This window comes from Galeopterus variegatus, unplaced genomic scaffold, assembly GCF_000696425.1.
Source record: "Galeopterus variegatus unplaced genomic scaffold, G_variegatus-3.0.2 Scaffold982, whole genome shotgun sequence".
In the NCBI taxonomy this organism is placed as follows: Eukaryota; Metazoa; Chordata; class Mammalia; order Dermoptera; family Cynocephalidae; genus Galeopterus; species Galeopterus variegatus.
In genome coordinates, this window is record NW_007727093.1 from 833,559 (window position 1) to 853,309 (window position 19,751).

Below are 19,751 nucleotides of genomic sequence, written 5' to 3' on the forward strand. Positions count from 1 at the left end.
TAGCCAATGAATTTCTAGCCTCCAATTCTTTTTACCTAAAGAGAATATGGTTTTTACTTACACCATCAGATCTTTTTTTCCCCACATAGATCCTGGAACAACTCCCAATTTGAATGAATTTTAAGAGTAGTTCCTCAACCTGGCCTCCCAGAATCTTCCAGAGAGCTTTTATAAAAAAGCAGCTTCCTGGGTCCCATCTCAGACCAATTCAATCAGGACTGGGACTGTACGTATAAAAAGTTCCCAGCTCATCCTGACACATCCGCCCGCCTGGAATGCTCTCTCCACACCTCACTCCCATCTTCACCTGGGTCAATCCTTCACTGGATTCATGTCTCTGAACCTCCAAAGAGCAGCCTAGGTACCCACCCTATCTCACATAACAATCCCCCCATTCCTCCTCCCCTGCTTTGTTTTTCTTCATAGAATTTATCACCATCTAATAAAATTGCATTTATTTAATGTCAACATCCATGAAGATAGAGACTTTTTTCCCCCTTACTCTATCCCCATACCTAATAAAATGTCTGGCACTGAATGGGCACTTAAATATTTACCTGATAATGAGCACATAACCAGATTAGGGAACCAATGTTAATGACTGTTTTCCTGTGGCCCTGAAATCAAATGCCCACAACCATTCAGAAATGGCACTGTTAACCAGATAACAGTTGTGAGATTTTTTGCACTACATCCTGGTTTGTCCACAATGAGGAGGTGATGCTCTCCTTCCACATCAACTCAGGGTGTCCTTTACAGACAGCAATTCAAGAATTTCGAAAAAGATAAAAAAGACAAAAAAAAAAAAAGAATTTAATGCTCAAATGTTCAACTATTCCAAAGCTGCTCAAATGTCTACAATGTAATAATCTGCCTTTGTGCTGGGGCCTAAGAACTGGACTCTCAGGCTGTCTGTAGAGGAGGTGTTCTGTTTGTGGATAAGCCTGGTGTACCCATCCCCCACTTCACTGCTCTCCACTCGCCATCACCAGTGCCCTGCCTGGGAAAATCAGGAGTTACAATGTCATGAAAAAAAAAAAACAGGTTAGGAAAGGTTTCAGGAAAATCACAAGTTTACTGTCCAAGTGTCATCCCACCAACCAACAAAATGGCAGTGAAGGTGAAGCAGATCCAACAGAGGATGCAGAACAACTCCCAGGAGGCTACGGCCAAAATCCTTTCCTTCCCCGACAACCTCCCTTCCTCCAACTACACAACACATGACATTTCACAAATATGCCTCCCATTTTCCTCCTGGTATCTGCTGTGGGTTAAATGTGTCCCCCAAAAGTTCATGTGTTAGAAACTTAATCCCCATAGTAACAGGGTTAAGAGGGTGAGCAATCTGATTACAGTATCTGAAAGGTGGGGCCTTTGAGAGGTGCCTGGATTGTGAAGACTCTGTCCTCATGAACAGATTAATACTCTCATGGATTAATGGGGTAATGGTTTAGTAGGTTGTCATGAAGGCAGAGTGGTGGCTTTATAAGGAGGGCACATGAAAGGGCTCTTGCCATCCCTGTCATGTGACACCCTGGGATGCTGTAGAGTTACCACCAAGAAGAAAGCCCTCACCAGATGTATTCTCTGGACCTTGGACTTCCCAGCCTCTGAAACTGTAAGGAATGAACCTCTTTTCTTTATACATTACCCAGTTTCAGGTATTCTGTTGTAAACAACAGAAAACAAACTAGTACAATATCACATCATCCACTTTGAAGATGAAATATGGCATTTTGTATTTAGCTTTGTTCTGAGTAGCTATGTCCAATTACATCCATATCTAGAAGAAATATCAGAATAGCAATTGTATGCCTTTGAGAATCAAGTGATTTGAACCAAGGAGAAATTTATCTTGGGCTGGCTGGTTAGCTCTTTTGGTTAGAGTTTGGAGTTATAACACCAAGGTCAAGGGTTTGGCTCCCCATAGTGGCCGGCTGCCAAAAAAATTAAAAAAAAAAAAAACCAAACCACGTGATCAAACTGAACATTACCAATGTTGGGACAAACTAACAGGAGAAATTTATCTTGGGCTGGCTGGTTAGCTCTGTTGGTTAGAGTTTGGAGTTATAACACCAAGGTCAAGGGTTTGGCTCCCCATAGTGGCCGGCTGCCAAAAAAATTAAAAAAAAAAAAACCAAACCACGTGATCAAACTGAACATTACCAATGTTGGGACAAACTAACATTGTGTGGCTCCTGATATGATGCACTGAGAAAGACACAATATCACTTCTGTAGTATTCCTATCAAAAATGCACAACTCAAATCTAATAGTAAGAAATCAAGCAAACCAAAGTCAAGGGGCATTCTATAAAGTAACTGAGCAGTACTCACCAAAAGTGTCATGGTCATGAAAGACAAAGACAGACAGAGGACCTGCCACAGACTGGAGACCAAGGAGACGTGACAAGAAGATCACTGTGAACACCGTGAAGCAGGTGCTATCCTAAGCACAAAGGAGGGCAAACAGCTCTCTGGAGAGAGTGATCACAGAAAACTTCACAGAGGTGGCACCTGAACTGGGTCTTTGCTGAGTATTTTACAGGCATATCAGGAAGGAGAGGAAGTACACGAACAAGGGGGGACAGCACAGGCACTGAAGCACTGCACATTCAGGGAAGGAGAGAATGCCAGGCATCTAGCAAGGCTGGAGAGTAGAGGTAGATAAAGTATATGGGGGAAGAGGGTGGGGAGGAGGGAGGGTTGAGAAGAGCCAGCCCCGAAGGACCTGAACACCCTTCGAAGGAATTTGGACTTCACCTTAAGAGAAATGGAGCCACTCCTTCGGAGTTTGGCTTTCTTTTTAACTGTTTATTTTCAAGCAATTTTAGACATATAGAAAAGTTTCTAAAAATTGTAGAGTTCCTATACACCCTTTGCCCAACAATTATCAAAATTGAGAAATTAATATTGGTACAATACTACTAACAAAACTACAGACTTTATTCAAATATCATCGGTTTTCTCCTAATGTCTTTTCTCTGTTCCAGGATCCAACCTAGGGCCTCAGACTCCATTTGGCTGTGTCTCCAACCTGTGACAGCTCTTCCGACTTTCCTCGTCTTCCTTGACTTCAACACGTTGATAAGTCCTGGTCAATTATTTCATAAAATGGCCCTCAACTTGGGTTTGTTTAATGTCCTATGATTACACTGACGTTCTACATTTTTGGCAGGAACACTATAGGAATAACATCATACCCTTTTCCACATCACATCAGGGAGAACATGACGTTGATATGACTAATTACTGGTGAGGTTAACCTTGGTCACTTGCTTAAGGTGGTGTCTGCTAGATTTCTCCACTGTCAAGTTACTATCTTTCTCTTTGTAATTAATAAACACACTGGAGGAGGTAATTTGAGAGTATTCAAATATCCTTTTCCTCCTCTCTTGCCCACTAATTTTAGTATCCATAGGTGGATCTTCCCTATGACAATTATTATTGTGGTGTTTCAATGATAATTTTGTATTCTCTATTTCTCCTACATATATTAATTGAAATTCTTTTGTAAGAAAGAACTGTCTCCTCTATTCCATTTATTAGTTTATTTATCCATTCATTCATTTCTTCGTTCACAGACCCATGGACGTTTATTTTATTCTAAGGATTATAACCCAATATTATCATTATTTATTTTCCTGCTCAAATTGTTGCAGTTTGGCTATTGGGAGTTCTTTCAGGTTGGCCCCTCCAGCCTTTCGAGAAACCTTTATCTTCTTCTGAGCCCCTCCATACTTTCTAGCACAAGATGCTCCAGGCTTATGGTGTGTTTTTCCTGCCCCAGCCCTGAATCAACTACATCACCAAAGACATTAGTTTTTTTTTGTTGTTTTTTTTTTCCTTTTTGTCTTTTTTTACTGACCAGTAACGGGATCGCAACCCTCGGTGTCGCGCCTGTACTGGGGACCGGCAACGGGATCGCAACCCTCAGTGTCGCACCAGCACCGCGCTCAGCCAGTGAGCGGGAACCGGTCTCTACATGGGATCCAAACCCTCGGTGCGCGCCAGCACCGCGCTCAGCCAGTGAGCGGGAACCGGTCTCTACATGGGATCCAAACCCTCGGTGGGAGCACCGCTGTGCTCCCAAGCGGTGCACTCTCCAGTGCGCCACCGGGCCGGCCCAAAGACATTAGTTTTAAACAGTAACCAATTACATTCTAGAAACAAGACTGATGAGGACTGAGCATGGAGGCAGACAGACAGTAAGAGATCCCATCAAACTCAGAACTAAGAAAAGCTAGTACTCGAGTAGGGGAAGTGGCAATGGTAACAACAGTCTGGGTGTCAACTAGATGTGGAGGTGCTAGGGGAAGGTGGCATCTCCTGTGATGCCCATGTTTCTCCTGGGGTGTCTGGTAGTATATTAACCAGCACAACAAATGAAGGACAACCTAGCTGGGGGAGAGAGAGCTAGGCCTGACTGGGTTTCAGGTGGTCACATAGCAGGCTGTCAGATCGATAGGGCTGGGGAGAGAGGAAGAGGTAACAACACCTTTGGAGTAGATGAGGTCGTTGTGGGAAAGAGTATAGGATGAGGACAGAACATTTTGCCTAGTCGAGGTGTACAGACAGACAGGCAGGGGAGCCAGAAAAGCAAACTGTGGGGAAAATGGAACAAAAGGGGTCACAGAAGCCTGGAGAGAACAAGCAAGCATCAAGAAAATGATCAAAAGCAGGTAGTGATAAATATGGCAAATAGGTCAAGTAAGGTAAACACTTAAAAAGTTTCACTTTGTTTGGCAATTACATTTTGCAGTTTTTTTTTTTGTTTTTTTTTTTGTCTTTTGTCTTTTTTCCGTGTCCGGCAACGGATCGCAACCCTCAGTGTTGCCCCCGTACTGGACCGGGGACCGGCAACGGGATCGCAAGCCTCGGCGTTGCTCCCGCGCCTCGCTCAGCCAGTGAGTGGGCGCCGGTCTGTATGTGGGATCCGAACCCTCGGACGGGAGCGCCGCCGCGCTTCCTAAGCGGCACACTATCCAGTGCGCCACCGGGCCGGCCCAACATTTTGCAGTTTTTTTAAAGAACAGTTTTAAGGGAATCAAGAGATACAAGCCTAACTGCAGGGAGAAGACAAAACAGGAGGTGAGACTGTGCACAAGATACAGAGACTATTTTTTCAAGAATCTTGGTTGCAAAGTCAAGGTAATCATGCACTTGTTAGAAGATGATGCAGTCTATTTGCTTTAAACAGATGCATTCATCCAACATTTGTAGATCTCCTATATGTCTGGCACTGGAAATGACACATACTTTTATACTAGGGAAAAGGAGCCAGGAGAGAAGGAAAAAAAATAAAAAATACAGGAGAGGAAGAGGACATACAACAGAACAACAACCTAGAAGAAATAAGAGAATATGGGTGGGCGAACAGGAGGGGAGAGAGCCAGGGATAATTGCCTTGATTGTCAATCTTAGCTATATAGAAGACTGGCATGTAACTAATCATTTACATTAATTTGAATAACATTAAAAGTTTATATGTCCAAATTTTTAAAAAAATTCTTAAAAATTGAATACTGTAGACAAAGGTTGACAAATTACAATCTGCTGCTTGTTGTTATATGGCCTTTGAGCTAAAAATGTTTTTTATATTTTTAAAAGGTTGTTAAGACAAAAACAAAGGCATACGTGACAGAGGCCACATGTGGCCTGCAAAACCTAAAATATTTCTGACCCTTCACAGAAAAAGTTTGCCAATCCCTGCCCTGGGTATTTTTATACTATGTCCCACAACCACACAACATTTTAAACTCTAGTCTAACACATACATGATATATAACAATTTTGAGAAATCTTTCCCCAAAGTTACAAAGTAATGGTGATTGCTAAAAAAAAAAATAAAAAAAATCTGATACACACTGCTAGGGTCTGTATATGATAATACAGTCTTCCTGGACAGTAATCTGGTTTCACATAACAAATATTTCTATCTTCTGATCAGGGATATAGCCCCCAACGTGGGTTTACCTGTACCCACAAAAAATATAAAGAATAAAAAATCCAAAAGTTTTTTTCTGATTTGTTTAATGTGACTATTTGGAAGAAAAAAAACCACTAGAAATTAAAATGTCAAACAGGAGAATGATGAAGCAAATTATATGGGACAATATGATGTAATAATAAATAGCTATTAAAAGTAATGATTGTGAGCATTACATTGAGATATTTGAGAAGGATGTGAAATGACTTCAAGAAAAAAGATGAATATTAATCCCTTGTTAGATGCATAATTAGCAAAAATTTTCTTCCACTCTGCAGGTTGCCGTTTCACTCTGTTGATTGTTTCCTTTGCTGTGCAGAAGGTTTTTAGTTTGATACAGTCCCATTTGTTTATTTTTTCTTTTGCTGCTTGTGCTATCGGGTTCATGTCCATAAAGTCTGTGCTCAGACCTAAGAATCTGACAAGGGATTAATATCCATAATACACAAGGAACTCAAGCAATTATACAGTAAAAAAACAAACAACTCAATTAAAAAATGGGCAAAGGAGCTGAACATTTTTCAAAGGAAGACATACAAATGGCCAACAAGTACATGAAAAAATGCTCAACATCACTAGTCATCAGGGAAATGCAAATTAAAACTACATTGAGATACCACCTTACCACAGTTAGACTGGCTATAATAAAAAAGACAATAAGTAACAAATGCTGAGGAGGGAACACTCGTACACTGCTGGTGGGACTGTAAATTATTACAACCACTATGGAAAACAGTATGGAGGTTTCTCAAACAACTACAGATAGATCTTCCATACAATCCAGCAATCCCTCTTTTGGGTATATACCCAGAAGAATGGAAATCATCATGTGAAAGGGATACCTGCACTCCCATGTTCAATGCAGCTCTGTTTACAATAGCCAAGACCTGGAACCAACCTAAATGTCCATCGACGGATAAGGAAACTGTGGTGTGTATATATATACACACAGACCATGGAATATTAGTCAGCCATAAAAAAGAATGAAATACTCCCATTTGCAACAACATGGATAAGCCTGGAGAAACTTATGTTGAGTGAAATAAGCAAAGCACAGAGGGATAAATATCACATGTACTCACTCATATGTGGGAGCTAAGAGAGAAAGAAGGAAGGAAAGAACACAATAGTGCATTGGACTTGCAGAGGGAGAGAACATTACTTGGGCTACAAAGTTGAGTGGCGGGGAGAGAGAAAGGGAGATTGGGGATAACTGGGTGGGGGACATGGGGTACAAATGCAATTTGTGGAAATGGGTATGCTGCCAGTATGAATTTGGCCCTCACACTATGGCCACCAGGGGTAACAATCAGCTTTGTACCTCATGAATATTCATAACCAATAAAAGTAAATAAATAAATAAAAGATCAAATCACAAAAGCACTAGAAAAAAATTAAGGAATATTGATATAAAAAAAGAAAAAAGATGAACTACATATAATACGTGTATGTAAATTACAACCATAACAATACATTAAGTACACTGTTCAGAACCAGAAGTTAATTTAGGGTGACATAAATAACTGAACTCTCATGTGATTTTCCACATTTTTTTGTGTATAAAATAGATTTTTTAAAATTTAAATCTAGTTCTTATGATCTTCAAAGTAAAGCAGTCAATAAAATTTCCTCTTAAAAGACAAAGTTTAAAAATGCAAGTTAAAATTTTAAGATGAGTTCAAAGACAGAATCATGATGCAGCAACTTGTGAAGCAAAAAAATTCTTCTAGAATGAAACAAGCCTGATTCCTTGTTCTGGTCACACCCTGACCTTTTGGAAATACACATAAAAGAAACACATTCATGCCACAACCTGTCAAACTATTCCAGATTTTCTACTTAGGCATTATTTTTCAGAAGCTACTCAAAAGAGGCTCCTTCTATAACCTTGAGACCCCATGCAAATGATCATCTCAAGAGTTAAGTCCCTTTGATTTTGGGGGCACTCTTACAAGTTTTCCCTCTGTAATTAAGAACTGGCTTATCTAGTTCTTTTTTGCTACAATATTACAAATGGTACTAATTACAAGAGAAGCTCCATATTTCAGAAACAAGTTCATATTTCTACTCACTTTCCATTTTCTCTTTCCCAATGTAGAGAGTTAGAAGGAAGGTTTATGCCTTTTCAAAGAAAGTGGACCTCCGGGATAAATCCAAAGAGAAAGTAAGAATTTAAATGAATTTATTATCTTCTTTGTATTCATCCTTTCAAGGTAGTTCAAGGCATTAAGTGAATGTTAAAAAACTCTTCTCTTTTTCAAAAAGGAGATCATGGGAGTAGGGGAAAACAAAAACTATAGCCTCAAACACACCCCTTTGTAATTCCCTTTTGTAAATAAGAGGCAGCTTCAGGATGACCTGCACTTTAGCATCTTTAAGCTCTATCTTAAAACCACCTTTTTGCTTCTGGCGCCTCCTTAACTTATAATCCTCTGCTAAAAACTTCTTCAAACAACTTGAAGCTGATAATGCCTTCCAAAATGTTGTCAAGGAAATGAATGCTTCTCAATTAATTCTTTAGTCATGCTGGAACAAAAACTATCTCATTGGAGCTACTATTTCTGAATAAAGAATTTGGTCTCTTCCTCTCCCAAGTTCCTTGGCACCAGAAATGGACTTTGTTGGAGCTGACCATGCCATCTAAAACTATACAAAATGAAGACTCTCTTACAGGTTACACTGTGTTGTAAGATGGTTTTGCATATTCAGCTGTCCAAAATATACAGCATCCTGAACTCTGGTCTTTCATTTCTTCATCACTACTTATAGATCACAATCAACTCAATTCTCTTACAAATGGAAGTTCCATTTATGAATTTAGTGCCTCTGACCCTGTAGATAATGGGCTTTAAAAGCACCCAGTCCATCTGTCTATTGTTTCTCAACACTAAGTAAAAGACTGATACCTGCCATCCTAAAGATACACACCATATACTTACTAAAGGAGCCTGTTGATGGAACTGATTATCTGGCAGAGCTGGAAAAATGTTACAGAGTAAGGAAAATTTGAACCAGGTCATGATGGACAAATACGAATTTACCTGCCAGACCAGAGTAGGAGGTTGAGAAAGGCAGAGACAAGAAACACATGCAAAAAACCCCACATTCACAGATATGTGAAGCAGTCTGTAGAGCTGTCAAGTACTAGAAGACTATAACTAAGGTGTTTATACAGCAATGTTATCTCACATTCAACAAATCTAAGATTGTTATCTTCCCCACTTTCCTTAAGCAGCCAAGCTCAAAACCTGTTATTGCTTCTTTTTGCTTCATCCTTAGTTCCCACATTCAATTAGCCACCAGGTGATTCCTTCCCTGATACCTAGGACATGCCATTGTGTGCTAATCCAATCAGCCTAGCAGCTCTGCTCTTATTCTACCCCAGTATAAGAGGCATATGACAACTAAATGACCTTCTTAAGGTAGAGTTCCATCACATTACTAATACTATTCTTTAATGATTACCAACTAATGACTGAATAAAAATCTAAACTAATTAACCAGGCAGCACTCTAGAATACTTCCTTACCTTTCTGCCCATCCACACTTCCCACCATTCCTCTGCAAAGCCTCTAGTCAGCCAAATCGGCCTATTCTCTGCCCTGAGTGCATATCTGATGCTCCTGCATTTATACCTTCCTTCTACCTGAATGAGACTCCTTGCCCCTCTTTATGTGCCCTGCCCACCCATCCCCTAATCATCATTTCCAAGGTCTTGCTCAAAATGGGTTCCTTTCATATGTGATCGCCCATATGAAAGTAGTTCTTCCCCTCTGAACTCCTACAGCTAGAAGGATCGATAAAATGGAAATAGCTTTTGCTCCACGCTTTGCTTTTTCATAACTAAGCTGTACGTTACAAAATCATTCTGAATGATCCCTAATTTAATGTTCACAGTAAAGGATGATGAGCACTGTTTACTGGCCACAGCAAGAAAGTCAACAGAGAAACTGGGAGCCATTCCTGATCTCTCCTTCAAATATCTCCAATCCAGCCACTTCACTCCAACTCCACTGCAAACCCTAGCCCAGGGTATCCCACTTCCTGTCTGAACAGCTGCAGTGTCCTCCTAAGTGGCCACCACCTCCGCTCCTGACTTTCATAATGCATATCCAATCCTGTGGCCAGAGTAACCTTAAGAAATGTACCAAAGAGGCTACATATTCCCTTTCTTAAACCCATTGATGTCCATCTATAATCCTTAAAACAAAACCCAAACTCTCTACCACAGGCTAAACCACATTGAAAAACTGCCTTTTCATCCATTTTGTACACCCTGCCACCTCCCTATACACATCGAGCTACTCAGGGAAACGTTACAGCGAGAACTTATTCTTACTGTATAAACGCCACCTGGAACTCAGGGACGACAAGGCCCTGCCCACACCTCTAATGTGATTCGATGCCAACCACCCACAGTTCATTATCTCCTGGTATGCCAGTGCTCTTCTGTTCCCAGATCCCCCAATCTGTTTCTACCCTGGACCTCAGTGTTTCTGTGCCCTGGGCCTCCCTGCCTCTTCTCTGGTGTCAACAGCACTGTCTCAGAGTGCTGCTCCCTTCACCTGGTCCACAGCAGCGACCCCTCTGGTCCTCTGTGTGTCCCCTGCAGAGTGCTCATGTTGCTTGGTGATCAGACTTCTTTATCGCCTGCCTCCCTAGCCAGACTCCCTGTGTAACAGGCTGAACAGAAGTGACTCCATTTTGTTAAACTTCTAAATTACAAAGTTTTTTTTCCTTACACGTGTAACCCGAACCACATAGCTTGCAGCTGGACATTAGAATACAATGATTTTTGTTCACATGACTGCTAAAACATAATGACTTTTGCTCACACTGTACACAGAATAATTATAGAAGAATTTTTTTTTTTTTTTTTTAAAGATGACCGGTAAGGGGATCTTAACCCTTGACTTGGTGTTGTCAGCACCACACTCAACCAGTGTGCCAACTGGCCATCCCTATATGGGATCCGAACCCATAGCCTTGGTGTTACCAGCACTACACTCTCCCGAGTGAGCCACGGGCCGGCCCATAGAAGAAATTTTTAACCCAGGTAGCCATTCTTTACTAGCTTACTAACTAGATCTTTTTGAGGTTAACAGGAACTGAATCTGTTAACTTGACTTCATGGAGGATGGTCACCATGAATTAGCTCCCACCCGAGAAGTTTTCTGACGTATATCTTCAACTTTATGATTATGCCTGCATGTCCTTGCTTAGGTCACCACAAATCAGCCCCCTACCACCTGTCCATGTAAAACCCTTTGGCAAGTCTGGGAAAAGTGGAGATGGCCTTGGAGACATGAGCCCATTTCCCCAGGCTCTGTAAAACCCTTTGGCAAGTCTGGGAAAAGTGGAGATGGCCTTGGAGACATGAGCCCATTTCCCCAGGCTGCCGGCTTCCTGGTTAAAGGCTCCCTTTCCTTACACCAACACCTGTCTCTCGATTATTGGTTACTGAGCGGCAAGCAAACGGACCTTTGGGGTTTCAGTAACACCTGGACACTGGCACCCTGGCTGTCTTGTCACAGCAGGGCTACAGATAAACACTTGAGAAAAGGTTACTGAATGAACTCATGTTCTCCACATAAAGAAAGTTTCTGTAAATGTGATGAATTGAGGTTACTAATATAGTAGTGAATGCTCAAATGAGCCAATTAAATAAGCTTTTGGAGTAGACTTTCAGAAGTGTCTACTTCCATAAATAAAGCAAATCTATTCTTTCTCCATTCATAAATAAAGCAAATCTATTCTTTCCCCATTCTTGATACTCTGATATACTACCCACAACATGAGGACATACAATATTGAAAAATTAAGTGAATATCAAAAATAATTTTTAAATCTTTAGCTTTATTTCCTTCACTAGCCCCACAGGGGTAGAAAAACAGACTGACTTAGATCTCTACATATTCAGTCTTAGTTTTGATACCGTTGGTGGAAGATCACTAAATCCACACTCAAATAGCAGGTGGCACATAAGAAAATGGAGCCCTGGAGGGCGTAGCACTCTTTAGGGCAGTAGCCTTGTCTGTCACTTACCACTGTCTCGCTGGCACCTCATAGCTGCTGAGACTTCTTGAGTTATCGCCTGTATGTTTATAATCAACCCCCTGAACTGTAATCAACCCCCTGAACAATCCACACTAATTATATATGAGGTCCCTTTACTGTGAACCATATCTGTGATGAAATAAGGCACAGTACATTTCAATCATTTTAGACAATGCCAGTTCTTGAACTGTAATCTATTACTGGTAAGCACACCACCACAAGAATATGGGTTATGGCAGTGATAACATTTCTAAAGAATATACCAACAGCTGTGACAGTTGACAGGTCAACATTTTCATAGCCCCCTTTCCTATCAATACAAGAGAAGACTGTAAATAAAGGAAGCATAACAACTACCTTGCTCCTGTCCCCACTGCAGGAGGTGATAAAAATGAGTTACTCCCTCCCTACCAACAACAGGGATTATAAATCTTAGGTAGGGGACAAAGTCGGTAGCTTTGCTCACACAAGACAGTAGCTGTTAAGGAAGCCAGGCAGCAGAACAAACCAACCCACCACATACCAAAAGAGAAGTCTTTAATCTGCTATGGTGATGGAGTTTGGATGTGTTGTCTCCTCCAAAACTCATGTGGAAATTTGATCTCCAATGTGGCAGTGTTGGAAACTGATTGAGTCATGGGGGCGGATCCCTCGTGAATGGATTAATGCTCTCCCTGGGGAAGGGGGAATAAATGAGTGAGTTCTCGCTCTATTAGTTCCTGCGAGAGCTTGTTGTTTAAAAGACCCTGGCACCTTCTCTCTCTCTCTTGCTTCCTCTCACCATGTGATCTGCTTGTACCCACCGGCTGTCTGCTACTTTTCCACCATGAGTAGAAGCAGCCTGAGGCCCATGCCAGATGCAGCTGTCCCAGAATAGTAAGCCAAATAAACCTCTTTCCTTTATAAATTACCCAGTGTCAGGTATTTCTGTTATAGCAACACAAAACGGACTAAAACATACGGTAAACCTAAAATCCCTACACTAGCTCTAGAGTAGGAAGAGAAGCTGGACATTTACAGGAAACTGTTCCCCTTACTAACCAAATGGAAAACTGTACAATGACATGTGGGTCCTGCTGGCCTCCAATCTCACCCCTGAGGTAGAAAGTGGGCTACGGCATGGACAGGGAATGGCAAACGTGATGATTAGCGACCTTTCTAAAGATTCTCATTGCTCTTCAAAATCCCACTGGCCTCAAACTTCTGGCTTCATTTCTAGCAAATATTCTCTACATGTTAGAAGAAACATACCAGTCTCCCATCCTAAATGTGAATTTTCAATCCAAAGTTCACTCCAATTCAGGGACTGATAGACAAAAGTCTGTAAACATTTCAAGCTCTATAATAGTAAACAATTATTCAGAGGCATAAGAAATTGGTTACTGATGAGTGCTAATATGACTATTAAAGTATATTTCAAAATATTTCTATTCCTGTTACCATGTTAACATAAAAATCACAAGCAACAAATGGTCTTTAAAATTGTTCTTAAAGGGCCGACCCCGTGGCTCACTCGGGAGAGTGCGGCGCTGGGAGCGCAGTAGCGCTCCTGCTGCGGGTTCGGATCCTATATAGGGATGGCCGGTGCGCCTGCTGGCTGAGCGTGGTGCGGGCGATACTAGGCCAAGGGTTGCGATCCCCTTACCGGTCACAAAAACGGACAAAATAAATAAATAAATAAATAAATAAAATTGTTCTTAAAAGGATATAGAAATACTTCGTAGTCGGTGCGGGCGACACTAGGCCAAGGGTTGCGATCCCCTTACCGGTCACAAAAACGGACAAAATAAATAAATAAATAAATAAATAAATAAATAAATAAAATTGTTCTTAAAAGGATATAGAAATACTTCGTAGTTGAGAGAACCACATATATTTATGAAATATACATTTAAGTTTCTATATCTGTTAGTACATTATCTCAAAAAAGAAAAGCAAAAGATATGTTATTGGTCTATATTCCATTATTCACCAGTCGATTATTTTAAAACCAGTCCACCTATCTTCCACTTATGAAATATATACACTGCCTCTCAAAGCTTTATTGCTTGAAGTCTATATCTGTTTTATCTCACAACATATCTTATTTTCCCTAAGTACTCCATTTTTTCTAATATCTTTGAACAGAGGAAAAAGGCAAATTCCTTCACTACAATAGTAAGTGACAATGTGCTATGTATTTATTTTTCATATTATTTCTACCATAATTTTGTGACAAGTTAGGGCATTCACCATTTATTACTGCAAAAAAATGGAAGCAGCAAACATCCAACCATCATTCTATTGCTAAGTCACTCTTTGGCAATATGTACTTAGGAAGACAAGTGAACTCTCTGCTCTTCTGAGCACAGGGGTCAAGAACTCTAGCTGAGTGTCGGTGCATTTAGATGGACATATGACTTTTACCTCAGCCTTTGATTTCCTTCCATCTAACAGGCTGAGAACCCATGGGAAGCACTCAAATTCAAGGCTGCACCCACAGCCTGCCACTGGTCACGCCCCTACACCCCTGCATCTCCACCCTTAACCCAGAATTCCAACTTACAAATTATTCATTTATATTACAGCTTTAGTACGCAAAATGATAGTCTTACACCCTTCTGAAGGATGACGCAGCTCCCAAAGGGCTTACTGCGTGGTGCTCATAAGACAAATGACTCCTCATTTGCCCTATGTTTTCTTTATGGATCATAAATAGATTCTAAGTCCCGCTTTGATATCATGAGAAGAACTGATTAATATTTTAAACAATGGATAAGGTGATTTTGTAATTTGGATGCTTAGTCTTATAACATCCAAATCTATATCATAAGGAATCAGAGTTTGTATGTGGAACAGCACTTTACTTGAATCTCTAAATTTTATAATAAATTACTTTAAGAACACTGAAGGGGACGTACAGGAGAAAACACAAACTACAAGAAGAGGTAGAAGTCAAAAGGCTCTAGGCAAAAGACAGAGGATTTATCAATCAGATAAACAGTATTAACTAAAGCTAAGTTTTACTTCTATCACTATGATTCAAAATAAGAATCTTCAGGAAAGTTCTATAATAAATCTGATCGCTCAGTACTTCCCTTTATGTTAGTCACTAGTCTAACAAGAATTTTACTGATTTGTTTCAACACCTGAAACTTCCAAAAACTTCTCCAGAAGTAGAGCATTCACTGCCACTAACATTGGCAACCACTGTCCTGTATAAACAAACAAATATCTTCATGCTGAAATGAGTAATCTGTGTTAAATTTAAACAGGGCTCCAATTTACAAGCGCTTAGTTTCATCAGAAGTCCAGACAAACTACTTCTTTGATCTTCTGAAACTGAACATACTTTAATATCACTTTTGAAGAACTCACGTAAGAACAGGGTTTAATCAAGCAAGATTGCAAATACAAAAAACAAAAAGGAAAAACAAAAGGAAAGTAAAATAATTAAAACCATTTAACTGTAAGTCCTTCATGACAGATTTCATCTTTCGAAGCAGTTATTAGGAATGCTGTGTAGTACGTAGACCAAAACAAACACGGCCTAGATCCATTAAAAGATATTCAGATCCAACTTACGTCCCATCACCAAGAGATAGGTATGGTCAATTTGATTTTAAGAATGCTCAGTATTCAGTAAGAGACTCAGAACCTGGAGCTTCTAACTGAGCACTAAGAAACTGAGGCTACAATTGCTATTCAAAATCCTATGACAATCACTCAGGAGCTGCTGTAGACACAGAAGACTATAAACTCAAAATACAAGTGAAAGGAAAGGAAACATTATGAAAACATCATAAAGAAAGCAAACTACTATTAGCTGAGCACTACTCTGAAATCACTTTGCTTCACAGCCAAACTTTCACTGCTACCAGTGAACACTTAGTGGTACTGCTGCCTCTATATTTTCAGCACTAATAAGGAAGCAAAGAATCTGATAAGAGGTTGCTCAGTTATTCATATAAATCAATGAAGAAAAGGAAGTGTGGGCTAATAGCATGCTCTATACACAGCAGACAAAGCGAATGAACTTTAGCGCCATGTGATATTACACCACAGGACAAATTTCACATACCCAAAAAGAGGATAATGACAATTTCCATGTTACTATGATATTTGGACCTCCTACGGAGATCATACTAGTCTCCTTAAGTAGTTTTGTCAGCATCATCTATGGTCAAATTTTAGATTTAAATGGCAAAACAAGATCATCAATAATTAGGCCTTGGAACATACCCAGCTTAACAGCATTAAATAAATGCTTGTTACAGCACAACTCCACAAGGCTGGATTTATACAGCACAATACCCGACAAGGTCTGTATGACAGGGGGAGGGGAACGCTTTAACATCAATGTGTAACAAAACTTCAAATAACACAATAAAGGTATAAGAACAGAAACAGATCCTCCCCCCAACATATACACACAAAGCAAAACAAAAATAGCACAGAGCTCCACAATTTAGACTCAAAGGGGATTTGCTGTTCATGTAGCCCAACCAACTTCATTTCACAGGTATGGAAACTAGGGCACAGAAAAGTTGTTCAAGATGACGTAGGCTGGATGCAAGGCCCAATATCTCATTCCACACTCACTAGACAAGCTTTCTCTCAAAAAATAAGAAAAAAAAAGCCATTTACATTGGTAGTCAACTCATCAAAGGATCAAAAAATCATGGGAATCTTTCTTTCCTTTATTCTCCAGGACTGAAAGCTAAACAAACTAATGTTGCAATAAGTCCCTAGAAAAACCTAAATTTTTATAAGTGAACACAGGACCAGGAACCTGTACAGAGCTACGACAATGTTACTGCAGAAGCACACAGAACTTCATTTTCAAATCCTTCTCAGATACATTACTCCCCAAGAACCACAACTCATGAGAGAAAGAGGTCTGAACTCCTTATCAATGGAATTGTGCCAGAATCGAAAGTGCCTCAGACATGAAGCAAAGCAATGTTTACAATATTCAAAAGAAAGGGAAATTTCCTGTAAGCCTCAGGGAGCATTTCCCAATAGGTCTCAGGGTTGCCGAGAAAGGAAAGATTCTGTGGGTCATTATATCTATAATTTCACTTTCATCATTCTTAAAGGTTGTCAGCTATGTTTACATTTAGTTTTCCCAGCGAAATCAAAGGAAAAATGCCATCCAGGGATCAGAATAAGGAAAAGCTGGGAAAGGGGAGTGCTGGGAAAGTAGCATCCTGCTCAGTGAGCTGAATGATAGATTGTGGGAGGTCCTGCCTGCTAAGGCTGCACAACCCAGAGATGTCAGACCTCTCTCAGATTATCCTGACAGATTTGTTGCTGAAGTAAGTTTTCTGGCTTTCTCCTTTTATACTTAAAGTCTTTCTAATGTGGTATGGTTGCTAAGACTGTTAGGGAAAATAAATGCTAGACCAAAGATAAAGCACAGTAAAAGACTAAACCAGTAAGTTAGGTGAGAAGACTTTTCTACATTAAGCAGAAAGTGTGCCAAATGAATTGCTTTATTTCCTAGTATGACCGGTTTAGATTGGCTCCCCTTGTTGAGCATATATCCAGGAAGCAATATAAAACACTGCTTCTGAACTATACAACTATAGACTGCTTATGACAGTTTCTAAAACTAGGTTAACTAAGGACATTAAACAAAACTCAGATTTTTATAAAACTTCATAACTTATCAAATTTTTGAACATCCAATTCATATATTAATAATATCGCAGATCTAAATGCTTAAGTTTCAAAAGGGAAAGTTAAGAAACATCAAGTTCTAGAACATACAAATTCATTTTGTTTCAATATAATTCTCTAAAGAACTGTTCAACCAAAACAGATTCATTACAAAAGACCGATAGTATTGGTATTTAAAATTACTAAAAAGTTTCTAGGTAGTAATACAGATTAGTAAAATTACTTTGAAATAGGCTTGAAATTGATCATTCTAAACTTCAAAAAATATCTGCCATACCAACTGCACAAGATGGTAGAAAATGAAAATCAAAGTAAGATGGTATGTGAAAGTGCTTGATAAGCATTTAATCTATAACATACTGTAAGCCAGCAAATGGTACAGTTTACACAAAGAACAGTTAAATGCAAGTAATGCTGTAACTTGGTATGGTAAAAGAGTAGACTAGGTGTCATTGACTTGCAGTCTAATACTATTTCAACCACTAAGTACTAGTAACTTCAAGACAAGTCACAAACACCCACTGAGCCCCAGTTTTCCTATTTAGAAAGTGACAAAATTGGACTAGAGGAGACCTTTTCTAACTCAACAGGTATTTCGCAGGCTTGTTTGCAGACCAGTGACGTGTTCAAAACACTATTACGGGCCGGCCCGGTGGCGCACTCAGTAGAGTGCAGCGCTTGGGAGCGCGGTGGCGCTCCCGCCGAGGGTTCGGATCCCATGTAGAGACCAGTCTGCTCACTGGTTGAGCGCGGCGCAGACGTGACACCGAGGGTTGCGATCCCGTTGCCAGTCACGAAAAAAGACAAAAAGGAAAAAAAAAAAAACCAAAAAAACCCCACTATTACATGTTTCTTCACAGGTGGTCAAAAATTAAATGAGATAAAGATACGGTTTTATCCCTCATTTGTCAGACTAGTGAGCTGAGGCCAAGACTAAGTCATATACCAACAACTCACAGCTAATAAGTAAAAGGTGGAAGCATAAAGCAGGTCTCAAACTCTGAGTCCAGTGCTCTTCCAAATTAGGTATAACTGAATGCCTAACATGGAAAAGTAACGGAGCCAAACCTCCCTAGAGGATTTGATGCAGTAGAAAGGAAGGCAGTCATTCATTCATTCAACACATTTGCTAACCCACCAGGCACTGTTCTTGCTGGGTGTGCGGGGTACAGCAATGAGCAAAAGAAAAATCCCTGGTCTTATTTAGCTTACATTGTGGTTGGGAAAGATCAACAAAGTAAATGAGTAAAATACAGAGTATATCATAGTGGTGACTGCTGTGGAGAAAAATGAATGGGAACAGAGAGAATGTGTTTGACGATTTGAAATTTATTTCTTTTAAGCCAGCTGGATGCCATTTAAAGAACTGCAACAATGATGCATCTAAAGTAGTCTTCCTAAGCATTTCCCCAAACAGGGAGTACGTAGGATACAAGAAAGACTCTGGCTTGCTGATCCAATTTGGTATTGATTGCTCAAACCTCTGAACTGCCAGCTATGAGCTATTTATGAGAGCCCGGAGAAACCAGAAGTTACAAGAGCACTTGAACTGTTTCTGAATTAGGGCAAACATTTCCTGGTGCAAAGATTAAAATGTTAAAAGGTTAAACCCACTGCGCGTAGGTTTGGAAGAGAACGGCCGGAAAACTTCACCGGGATCCGCGGGCGAGGTCCCGGCGAGGGGGCGGCTCTTCCCGGGAGCGGCCCCGCCCTGCTCACGGGTGCAGGTCCCGGGCCGGCCCAGGACGTCGTCTCGGGGGCCTCCGGGGCTCCGGCACTCGCCAAGGCGGTGGGAACCCGGAGGGGACAGGGCGGAGGAGTCACGGCCCGGGTCCGGGGACAACTCCAAGGGGCGCAAAGGTTCCATGAGGAGCACGGACCCGCCCCGGGGCCCCAATGCCCCAGGGGCTGTTCTGGGGGGCGGCGGCAAGTGAGGCCCGGCCCAGGGTGTCTGCCGGGAGGGACGCCGCGCTGAGCGGTGACCAGGAGGACCCTGGCGGCCGGGAGGTCGGGGATCAGTGGCTCTGGGACACGCCCGCCGCGGC

The 19,751-nt window shown here is 40.8% G+C and overlaps 1 protein-coding gene across 1 annotated transcript in view; it reads right to left on the minus strand.

Annotated features, from left to right (window-relative positions):
• Positions 1–19,573, minus strand: part of GAN (gigaxonin) — a 56,522-nt gene extending 36,949 nt beyond the window's left edge. Inside the window, exon 1 of the mRNA XM_008574004.1 lies at positions 19,321–19,573. Coding sequence (XP_008572226.1) covers positions 19,321–19,573 — 253 coding nt within the window. The remainder of the gene's footprint in view (positions 1–19,320) is intronic.
• Between the last annotated feature and the right edge of the window lie 178 nt (positions 19,574–19,751).